Source organism: Pseudochaenichthys georgianus, chromosome 4 (genome assembly GCF_902827115.2).
Source record: "Pseudochaenichthys georgianus chromosome 4, fPseGeo1.2, whole genome shotgun sequence".
Classification (NCBI taxonomy): domain Eukaryota; kingdom Metazoa; phylum Chordata; class Actinopteri; order Perciformes; family Channichthyidae; genus Pseudochaenichthys; species Pseudochaenichthys georgianus.
Window position 1 is genome coordinate 10,417,696 of NC_047506.1, and position 12,127 is coordinate 10,429,822.

Sequence of the window (12,127 nt, forward strand, 5' to 3'; positions counted from 1 at the left end):
GCAGCAGAAACAGTGGCTTACAGATTGTGGAGGGAGTTATGGAAAGAAGGCAGGGCAGTGATTTAGGGATTTAACGCCTGAAGAAAAAGCAAGGCATTGTTCTTATCCACTTCTCCTCACTGGGTTTATAAAGAGTTTTATTCTCCTTTTTTCCTCCTCTGAGAGCTGGATGGATGCACTCCACCTGTTTTATTCAGAGCAGCTGCGTTTGCACTTCCTGTCCTCTCCCATTTCCCTCAGTCTCTCCCTCTCACTCCTGTTGTGGGTGTCTGGCAGGGCTTAGCACCCAAGATGCATTTCTAATTACACATACACAGAGAATTGCCATCTCACAGTGCCCCAATCATCCTCCCCCTCTTCCTCTAAGGGGAACATATTCAATGTTTTGGGTCTGGCTGACTCAACCTTGGTGTCCTCGGTTCTCACGGTGGGCTGAGAGTTGAAGTTCTGATGTAGTGTATTGTCATGGACTAAGAGCTTGCTGTGGGTATTTCCCAGCCTCTTGGTGAACCTACAGCTGCACTCTGGACCAGGGAGGGAAATGAATTAAAAGCAAGTGGAAAAGCAGAGAGGGAATGGACATGTGATGCTTCCAGACCACAGAGGGACACACTAGTCAGAGACCAATGTTCCAGCTGTGGCAAGCTCAAGACCACAGCCAGAGGAGGTTGGTGCAAACAGCGCAACAGAAAGCGAGAAGAGAGGATGTTAGGTTTGTAGTGGATGTTTTGGAATACTAAACCATCCTGAAACAAAGCCCACAGTTGAGGCATTCCTGGTGGAAAAAGGAATCTGTGGCATTTGTTGTTTACTCCAAGCTGAACGTCATGTGACATCACATTTTCAATTATAGAATCTCCCTCTCTGTTGAGATGTGCTTAAAAAAGTATATTTGTGTTGGTGATGTGTCCACAACAACATATGATTCTAATTCTGAAGCCAAATAAATATAATATAAGGACAACAAATGACTGCAAGTTCAATTGATAGATGAGGATACATGACATAGAACATTTAGATGAATGCAAATGTGTGTATTCCTCAAAATGTCAAATTGATACTTTAAATGACACAGCAATCTAAATCAGATATTGGACAAATTAAAAATAAATCGGAATTTCTGCACTAGATTAAAAAGAAAAAAGCATTATCTTTCTGTGATGCTTTCCCTCCCCATCGGCCCTTGTTTTTTCACCGGGGGAAAGTGTCATTTCCACACTGGCTATCACCTCAGTCTCCCACTCACAGCCCCCCAGTTATCTACTAATTGTCACTCTTTGATTTTGAAGCACTTCATTTCCTGCCAAGTGCGTCTGAGTGCTGCGAGTGTGACTGATGTGGTTTTGTGCTTACATTTCCAAGACGGCACACTGATAACTGCCGCAGACAGCACGGCACGCTGTACAGATACACCACAGCCAAGGGGAAGAAGCCTGTGTGCATTCATTGGCCGACTGAGCTATCTTTTGTTTTGTCTAATGTGAACACAACGATCCAGATACAAATAGCTGGGATCATTCTGTGGGTTATGTGTGCCTTCAGAGCCGACTGTCACCGAGGGGATAACATGTCGTTTGTAAAGAAACAACCAATATGTTTGTTTGTGAAGTGGTCTTAACCACAGCTATGCTTTTGTCTCACAGCCTGGTGTGAACCGGCATGGGAAGGGGCTTGGCGTGTAAATCAAGCCCTCAAACTCGTTCTTTCGCACTTTGTTGTGCGTTTTCTTTTATTGAACGCTGAGTCAGCGCGAGAAAGACAGAGGGAGAAGATCTTACTGGAAGGAGCTGGATTCCTTTAGAAACCACCAGACTTTGTGTCGCTCTTGTCTCCATCTGTCGTGGGAATCTTCTGGGACTCGTTTTATTGTTGTGTTTCATTGTTGTTTTCTCAGATCTAACTATTTGAGACACACAAAACTAATGTATGGGAGGACAGCTAGGGTCAGAGGGGTCTATTTGTGTCTGGGACAGATTATAGAGGGGAATATAATCAATTTCAAGATTCTAGAAGGTCATGTACCGTCTGTATCGGTTAACATGACGTCATGTGCTCATGAACAGGTTGTTTGGGTTTACCCTTCAGTCAGATATGGCCATATTACGCAGGTTGTAACTCTTTCTTTTGGCTGAGCCCTTCTCCTCCAACCGCCACCAACGTTTGCTTAAGCTGAGAGGTTTAGGGTGTTGTGTGGAGGCTGTTCGGACGTTGCATTCATGACTGCAAGACGTCAGACAAAAGTACTTATCGGTACTCCTTGCCCGTTACCTGAGAAACGCTGAGAAGGAAGCCTGAAGTCTAAACATCCCTGCCAGGGAGGAGAGAACTGTAAGGGATGGGAGGGATCGCTTCCTCTGCTTCCGTTAGGAGAAGAACAATGATGGTGTCGTAGAGGAAGTGTGAGGGAGCTTTACGTCCACACCTTCAGGGGCTCGTAGTGGACGGGGTTGCTGGGAGGCACTGCGGCTGTCTGTAGGTATTGTTATCTTAGCTGATTATAACACACAGGCTTTGAGGTGTGGTCTGGGTAGACCTTGGCTGAGGCCGGCCCCTCCTAAGCCCTCTGTCTCTGGGTGTAAAGGACAGGAAGTTGAGGGTACGAGTGGTGCTGAAACACAGGATGTCTGAGGGACCTGTGCTGATCTCACCACTGCACGTGTATGTGGATATAAAGAGAAAGGGTGGTGTGAATGTATTTGAAGTTTTAGGAGTGACTGTACAGTAAGTGGCCTTGGACCTACTTGTTCCTGTTTAGACTCGGCTCGGTCTTTATCTCCACCCAGGAGATGGTTCATGGCGGCTGGCTGGGTTGGAGGTGCATCCGCTTTGTCTTCTATTTACTCTCATCGAGGGTAGACAGTGCATCCCAACAGTGCTGAAACATTCATGGTTGGAAATGTGTGTGTGTGTGTGTGTGTGTGTGTGTGTGTGTGTGTGTGTGTGTGTGTGTGTGTGTGTGTGTGTGTGTGTGTGTGTGTGTGTGTGTGTGTGTGTGTGTGTGTGTGTGTGTGTGTGTGTGTGTGTGTGTGTGTGTGTGTGTGTGTGTGTGTGTGTGTGTGTGTGTGTGTGTGTGTGTGTGTGTGTGTGTGTGTTCCGTTGTGTCTGTGTGTGTGTATTCCACTGGCTCTCTGTGGTTGTGTTGTTTTTACAGCTGGGATGTAAAACCATGAATCATGTCCGGGTCTCAGGCAGTCAAGTGTGTGTGTGATGTGGAAGAGAGGGTTTTTCTGCGGTTCTGGCCAGCCTGCCTACTTTGATTTGGTCTAGACCTCTCAGACAGTAATAATACACTAACACACATGCTGCAGGTGTCCAGCCCAGCACCATCAGTTACATGATGTGGAACTTTGCATCTTTTGAACTCTTAGTTAAAGGGTTTGTATGTCAGAGACTCAGAGCTTGTTATCAGAATACCTTTATTAGTCCCGCAGAGAGGAAATGTACAAGTTACACACAAATGTTGCATATTGAACTCTGTATGAAGACAAAATAAATAACAATATCTCTTTCTTTCTCTCTCTCTCTCTCTCTCTCTCTCTCTCTCTCTCTCTCTCTCTCTCTCTCTCTCTCTCTCTCTCTCTCTCTCTCTCTTCACAGTTCTATCTCCATTCAAGGTTTTCCTGGCGCGGCGCTCGTCTCCTCCGCCCCCTGCTGCAGTTCACCCTGTTGATGATGGCCTTTTACACCGGCCTGTCACGCGTCTCCGACCACAAGCACCACCCGACCGATGTCCTGGCAGGCTTTGTGCAGGGAGCCCTGGTGGCCTACTGCATAGTGAGTGCACACATGTCACTCGAAACACACTAGCTTAACCAGCAAACTGCATGAAAACATGATATGAGTGCAAAGCATGAATGCTTACATCTTTTTGCAATTTAAATCCTTTCTATAATTGCCTGGGGATCCTGCAGGCGCACCAACCTTTAAATAAACCTTGACTCCAAGAAGCTCCTTCTTTCACTTTTCTCCTCTCTGTAGGCAGTGAAGTGAGGAGAATCTGATTCCCTTTAATGAATAACACATTGCTTGGAGTCAAGCGTGTGTGTGTGTGTGTGTGTGTGTGTGTGTGTGTGTGTGTGTGTGTGTGTGTGTGTGTGTGTGTGTGTGTGTGTGTGTGTGTGTGTGCGTGCGTGTGTGTGAAAAAATGCCATACTCTCTTCACTACTCCTCTGACATCGTGACGGCAGTCGCCAGATGATTTTCGTAACCCTCATCATTACACTAAGCTACATGGAACGAAGGAAAATTGAATTTGGGTCAAGAGGAAAGTAGAGGGAGTGTAAAAAGAGAGCGAGAGAGAGGATTAGCCTTTGAAACAGGAATGAGGCTGTTAATTATTTTGTTTTTTTTTATTTGGCGGCTCTGGTTCTATCAGCCCAGCAGGCCCCTGCCTAACTCTGCTGCCTCTGGGAAACGTATGGAAAGACACACACACACTTGCACACAGGCAGACTCAAACAAGCCTTACCTTTCTACACGATCCAAATCATGAACGTGGAAAGGATTAGGTTCATAAAATTCAGCAAGACTGTAGTTGTGGCGCCTAGGCAGACCTTGGCACTGCCAAAATGTAATCACACACACACACACACACACACACACACACACACACACACACACACACACACACACACACACACACACACACACACACACACACACACACACACACACACACACACACACACACACACACACACACACACAGAGCACACCAGGGTCCTTTGAATCCATGATCCAAAATGAACCCTAAGTAGAAATCAGCAAGTAACAATAGAACGTAATGCTCTGGCAAAATCATCACTCCTCCAGCTGGAAGGCGCTCCTGGATGACATCAGCTTTGACAAGGATAAAAAAAAAAGGGGGAAGAATGTTTCATAAATATCCTCAACATATGAGCTTGACTTCTAAATGGGCAGAACTGGCTGGAGGAGTGTAGGGAGAGCAGTGACATGAGAGAAGAGCCTTGTCTACATCTTGGCTCAGGATTTGCGTGGGTTTAATCCAACTCAGCTATCCCACTACCCTCAGAGAGACATCTTAAAACACACAAAAACACTTTTTGTATCCACTTGCATACACATATATATATATATATATTAATAATACACATGCGCATGCACACTCATTTTTAAACCCCTGCCGATTAAGGCGCTGAGGTTAGTTTAACAATCCTTGAGGCCCGGTCTGATTTGCCCAGTCTTGGTAGAAACACACATCTGTGAATGCTTAAACCCGGCTGTGTCAGTCTCTCAATAAGCAGCAGAGCAGAAAGAAGCTGACAGGAGATGAGTGGAGGCCGACAGAGGACGTATGAAGCCTGTGGGCTTTGGAGAAGCCAGCAGAAAGTCCTCAAGTGTTAGCATCCTTAGATCTTAAGTTAACATGTGGACAGTCGTTATTCTTGTTCTCGTTAAGTTTGAAGTGCAAGGATAAAAGACTGAGTTTACACTCTAAAGTCATGTCTCTTAGATGTTAAGAGCGCTAACAGTCTTAAATGATTTTGCTTGGATATACTATATTTACTTGAACTAACAAATGAGTTGCAGTAGCAGCTCTGTTATTGGAGAATTTGTCCTCTCATGAAATGCATTTATAAAGCATTTAATATTTAAAAACCCCGAAGCAGCTTGGGTAATGTGGTCCATGGATCTGAGTTTGTGCATATAATGGCGAGGGCACTCACTCACAGTGCACTTCAATACAAAGAAAGGTCTGATTTGGAAAACAAAAGAACACGGTAGTCAAATTGGTGGGTCTGCACGTCAGTCCCAAGTGAGTGATTGTGAACAATTGTTCTGAATGTAACATGGTGGGTTACATGGCCTTGTGGAAAAGTGTCTTCCTTTTCAAATATATTTCTGTATTCGCAAGAGACTTAGAATGTCATGTTGATCTTGGACTTAATTGTCTTAGCTTTCGAAGGTTTCCCTAGACTACAGTTACCTCTTTATTCCCAGAGCCCCCCCCTTGAGTGCCAGTAAATGAACAAAACAAACCTGGGGTGAGAATGAACACATTTATTTGTAGTGGCGGCTGTGTCTTTGTAAATCAATTGCAGCTTTAAACCATTTGTCTGTCGTCATAGTTAAAGATGGGTGGTCGAACTCAAGATTTATAAAGAATGTGTAGATAAATGTTTGTTTGGAGTCCATCGCGCCCAGATGTGTTTAGGGCTGTGGTCCATAATCATGATCCCAAAAAATTAGGAACCAAAACAGGAAGTGGTCAGTCTGTCCTACCTGGCACTTCCTATCAGACGCAGTGACCTCCTTCTCAACATGTGTGGTAATGAAGGTCGAGAGGACCGAATCCAGCAGGAAGCAGCTGTGAGAGAGAAAGCTAGGGCAGCGTTTTTCGAGGTTCATATTCACAATGGAGAAGAGTTGGGTCAGACATTGTAGGAGTACAGGTCAGGAGTCACTCTGATTTAAACTCACAAGGACATGCTGTAAATACTCAGGGTCTTAAATATTAAAAGCAGCGTCTGAGTGGTCATTGAACTGAAGCAGGAAGTCATATTTTATCCCTCCACACACAAGTTTCTAAATTTAATTTAATCTACCCTAGCAAAGTTATTTTTTTTATTTATCCAAGGATATAGTAAGAGACTTAATATGTTTACACTAATGTTAGAATTTGATAAGTATTTGAGTATTGCACAATTGAACAATTATTGCACACATTATAAGTATAGTCATCATTATATCTTATTCAGTACCATCCTCTAACTTACATCTGTTAATTTGAATACATTTACTGACTTATTGTCGGGATGGCTGCAAAAATATAAATAGTTTCAAGTGCGTGCAGAACATTTCAGTTTTATCTTTTGACATGAGGCAGATGGGGTCTAGTGAGTAATGCAGTGGTTTTTTAGACTTTCACAGTTCCTGCAAATGAGTACACTCACTTCCTGCGGGACTTACCATCTTTATGTGACAGGCTTGACATTTCAATAGTGGTTAAAGACACACAATTGGAGGTAAAAAAAACACGCATGCACACACACATCCATACATTTATATACATGCCTTTAAAGAATCTGCTTTTTTCCTGTATTATGAGCCTAACTGCTGAGTCCGCAGCTTTCAACACAAAAGGTCCGGACGCTCTCTCGCTCTCTGTGTGTGTGTGTGTGTGTGTGTGTGTGTGTGTGTGTGTGTGTGTGTGTGTGTGTGTGTGTGTGTGTGTGTGTGTGTGTGTGTGTGTGTGTGTGTGTGTGTGTGTGTGTGTGTGTGTGTGTGTGTGTGTGTGTGTGTGTGTGTGTGTGTGTGTGTGTGTGTGTGTGTGTGTGTGTGTGTGTGTGTGTGTGTGGCAGGCACAGGAAGTGGTGAAGTCGTGATAAGCTTTCCACCATGGCAGGTTCAGGGGCGATAGGTTGGAGGTCGGTTGACACGACAACAAGGCCCGCTGTGGTTGGACGCTGAGCCTCCTGATGGGAAACGAGCCTAAAATATTTCCCATGACGACTCGGGTTATTCCCAGAGATAATAACATCACATCCCTCCACACTCCCCTATCATACATAATATACCATATAATGATGCACTGAAGACACTGCGCAAACTGATGGCCATACAGACAAAGAGCCCTTTTCTCTAACTCTGAAGGCAGCTGTGTGTTATGAAGATATCTATACGTTAGTGATGTCATCCATCAGTCAAAGGTCACCAGTGAAGGTCATTTTATGGTCAGTAAATGTCAAGCTGTAAAAAGAGAATGTCTTTGTGTTGAGCCCACCACTCGGAATAAGACGGTCTTTGTCATACAAAAAGATAATTGACTGCATGTCGAAACATGGCCAAACTTAAATATGAATTTCCCATATGACGGTTATCCATATTGTTTTCCTAGTGTGCATGATAGGCACTCTTTCTCAGAGTTCAGTGTTGAATGGCAGCTTCCCCCCTCGGCCCTTGTCTCCCTGGCACAGACTCGGACTCCACTGGCAGCACGGAAGGAAAAGCTGCCCCCGCCAATTGTGTGTGTGTGTGTGTGTGTGTGTGTGTGTGTGTGTGTGTGTGTGTGTGTGTGTGTGTGTGTAGCTTAATCGGCTGTTGCTCATGATTGACCCAAGACCCTTGTGAGCGGAAACGGTAATCCACTCTTACAGTGGACAGTAGTTTCCATGGTCCCACTTCCTGTACGCCCTTGCCCATTTTCCTGTTTGACATATGATGTCATCAGGACCTCAGGAAGAGATTTCCTTTCTGCCTTTTTTTTTTTTTCTTACATCCTTTGCTGCCAGACTGACCTCAGAGATGATGTGAACGGGGAAATTCACCCCTGGCATCATTTAATAAAAGATTGGGCTACTATATCTGAATGTCAGTTTAGGGTGAGCTTTACTAACATAACGTCCTTCAGCCACATTACTCCGTGCAGCTAAAGTAGGATTTTTCAAAGTGTGGAGGAGGGAGGTTAAGGGAGTTTCTCATCATGGCATCATGAAGTAATGCAACCCTTCCTTTTATGCTTCTCGCCAGCTTACAGTGTATTAACACTAGCCCTGTTCAGACCCGCGTTTTATTTCCAAACTGCTTCCAGGTCCAAATAAAATGTGCATTTTACATCTGCTATTAAATTAATCACATTTTCACTTGCACAATTACATTAGATTTGTTTTTTGTTTGAGCCAGGGCTACAAGCTAAGTAGACATTTTGATGTTATCTAGTAGCATTGCCATGGCAGCTGTCTGGTTTAGTCAAATCATCTGAGGTTAGTTTAACATGTTCTATCTAAATGACTTTGCTGGCATGCAATGTGGTACATTTGCATTAAAACTGAACTTCAAAATGATACATGACCAGCCAAATAATCTCCATATTTAGTTTTGGCTAAGAAATCCCATCTTTATTTAGTGAGGAAACTTGTATCCTTCCTTATGTTATGAGTCCCATGTGGTCTCTGTTTCCTGTCCTCACCCTGTCTCCCTCTGTGTCCACCAGGTGTTCTATGTGTCAGACCTGTTTAAGCCCAGAGTGAAGCCCGCCACGCCTCCGCCCTCCCCCATCAAGAAGGAGCTGCTCCAATCGTCCGACATCATTGAGAGGAACAATCACCACAACATGGTGTGAGAGTGGCCTCGACTTCTTCCTGTTACTGAGGAGCCAATCACATCGCTGCTCTTCCCATCGGACAGTAGAATGTAGCGATGAGAGACTGTAGCTGCTCCTCCAACGACACCCTCCTCCCTTTTGCAGTGTCCAGCAAGGCACTTTGTGGATAAGGGTGTCAGATTTGAGATTTGCACAGCAGAGTCCACTCTCACTATCCAGACTCATTATTTACTATTATGTTAACTACTAATCAACATTTGAGCCCATCGTTTTGAGCACAAACAGAAAAGATTTGGAAGACTAAAAGACACATTTAATTGAGAAATTGACAGGCAGAGCTGAGGGTGTGGAGGGTTGATGGAAGTGTAACCACATAAAGGGAAAACACTTTTGAAGAATAACAAATGAAGTAAAGACACACAAAAAATGACAAACCCCCTGCCTAGGGAGAGAGGGATTTCGAGTGATGCATCCTCTCTGAACTCTCTGTGGCCTTGGAACGCCGTATGACAACAACTTCCTTAGCTATGGGAAGGATATTACTGCAATAACTAGCAGCATAGAAATATTAACAGTATAGAAAAATATAACTTATAGCACTGTTTTTAAGTCCATTGTCCATTATCACCACTTGCTGCCTGAGATGTCTCACTGAGAAAAAAAACTTGATGATGCTGACGCACATGAAACTGAGGAATTGACTCCGAGAATCCGACAGAGCCCGGCGTGGTGGTTTCACCATGCTTAGCCAGGATAGAGTTAGCATAGCAAGGGTCATATACCGACCTTTTTAACAGGTTTCAAAGCAGTTATTTGACTGCCTTTTATCTTACTGATAAGCAAGACATCCTTATCTGAATACACTTTGTTTTAGCATTAGGAACTGAAGCCCTCCAACACAACTGTCCCAAGATCAGCACATCAAGTTTTTTGTAGAGGACTCTTAGAGCGGCCCAAACCCGGGATGTTGCATTTCTTGAGAGTTAGATGTAGTAAAGGGGGAATATTTTCTGTGGAAGGAGGGAGGCAGATCTCACAGCCTCCCAGCACCTGTAAAAGAGGCGTGGCTGTGCCATGCCACTTCCTGGTGTTGGGGCCATCTGTTTGGCTTCCTTAACAGGAAGGGGATGGGTGCACAGAGTGAAGCGGTGCAGGCTGTCACCAATGCGAAGAGGGTGATGAATTACAGCTAAGCTGGCACATTGTTTGGGATGATTTGGGCTCTTTCTGCTGGAAGGGAGGGGCTCTCACCCACCCAATCACTCATTGGCAATGGATGTTTGTCTCTCGATGTGTGTGTGTGTGGGTATGTGTGTGTCCTATAGACTCTTGTGTTTGTGTGGGTGTGCTTGTACATGTACATCTTTTGTGTGTGTGAATGTGTGTGTACATAGGTATGAGCGATTTGCCCTGTGAAAACAAACCCCCTCATGATAAACTAAGTGTGTGTCAAATGAAACACACTGTCAGCTGTGCCAAGTGTGTCTGTGTGTGTGTGTGTGTGTCTATGTGTCTGTGTGCATGTGTTTGCCACTGTGTGTCAGAGAGCAGGTGAGCGTTCTAAAAACTGTGGATCTATTATTTGTATTCTCTGCTGAGAAGCATCTTTAACCGTGTGTGTTTTTAGCATGTCCTGTATAATCACTAACCGTTGTACAGTACACATACAGAAACCCTTTTTATTTACAGCCTACTCAGATCCTCCTCCAACAACACACTCCGCCATGTTGCACATCTTTTTCATCGTATAGTCCGTCCTATTATTTCACAAAACCGTTTTCACTCTTTTTATAAATATATAAATAATGTATAGATCACTAAAATTAACTCTGTAAGATATTGTTTCTTAACATGTTTAGATATATCCACTATGATTACAGACCTGTGTTATTTACAAAATGCTGCTTAAAAAGCATCGATTGACAGATTTTTGTATCTAGATAACTATCAACTATTGTAGATTGTAATAGTTATGTTTGTAATATGCATTCAAAAAATACACCCACAATTGTATTCAAATTCAATATTAGTATTTTTGTATCGTCTCGTTTTTTGTACAAAGACATAGTTGCAATGCTGTTTTTCTGCTAAATGTACTTAGCTCTAATACATGTGCTTTCAAATAAAAAGCTCAATATGAACACAACTTTGGTTTGTCTTGACTATTGATCCCACACTTCGACTACACGTTTTGAATATGAATATGTTTTGTTTGGCTTTATGGATTGTTGTTGTAAATGTTTGCTTTGTTTCTTGTGTATGAGGAAAGTCCTCTATATTCCCAAACACAAGAACATATAAAAACTGCACAAATAAGAAATGTATGCATTGGTTATGCATATAATAAAAAAACGTTCCTTATATGTATGTCTGTTTTCTGACATGGTAAAAAATATATGTTGTGATTTAGTTACTTTTACATAGTATGGAAGCTGAAAAATATCTTATTTGCAGCGGCCTCTCCAAGTCCGTAGTTCATCTTGTCAAAAATGGCACATGCAATACACACAACAAAGGCCCTGATGTGTGTGTGTGATCCAACACTCTGGCAGACACTACACTGGTTTGTGTGTCATCACGGTTTGTGATTATCACTAAACAAGAAGTGTCATTTTCTCCACCACAGAGAGTTTGAATCAAGAAGAGAAAAGCCTGAATGAAAGTGATTATCAGCTTCCTCTCAAAAACCAAAAGCTACACTGTTATCATGCACAGCACATCATATGCTATCACATAACAATGTTCAGAATAGCACTTTATAAACATATTTTTAATGTCTAAAATTCTCAGGCAACAACTAATAGATGTCTTTTTGTTTAATTGTATTCCCAATGTGACAATAAAAAGAAGAGGAAAAGAAACTGATTGGGATCAGTGAATGACTGGTATTTGCTTTATAAACTCAATGAGTAAAAAGGCAATCTCTTTGGACAATCACACTGATGTTATCATTATAGTAGCATGCAAGCTTCCCCATAGTGTCCTGTAAAGTTAAGTCTTTTATTGACAGTGACAGTTCAGCTGGTCTGAGGTCAGTCACAAAAAAACCAACAGCACCAAAGT

General features: G+C 43.1%; 1 protein-coding gene across 2 annotated transcripts in view; it reads left to right on the plus strand.

Moving 5' to 3' along the window:
• The window catches only part of plpp3 (phospholipid phosphatase 3), a 32,211-nt gene extending 21,001 nt beyond the window's left edge, over positions 1-11,210 (plus strand). For both annotated transcript variants that reach the window (XM_034081491.2, XM_034081489.2), the window contains exons 6-7: positions 3,598-3,774; positions 8,954-11,210. In XM_034081491.2, coding sequence (XP_033937382.1) covers positions 3,598-3,774; positions 8,954-9,082 — 306 coding nt within the window. In that variant the 3' untranslated portion in view covers positions 9,083-11,210. The remainder of the gene's footprint in view (positions 1-3,597; positions 3,775-8,953) is intronic.
• Positions 11,211-12,127: the final 917 nt, after the last annotated feature.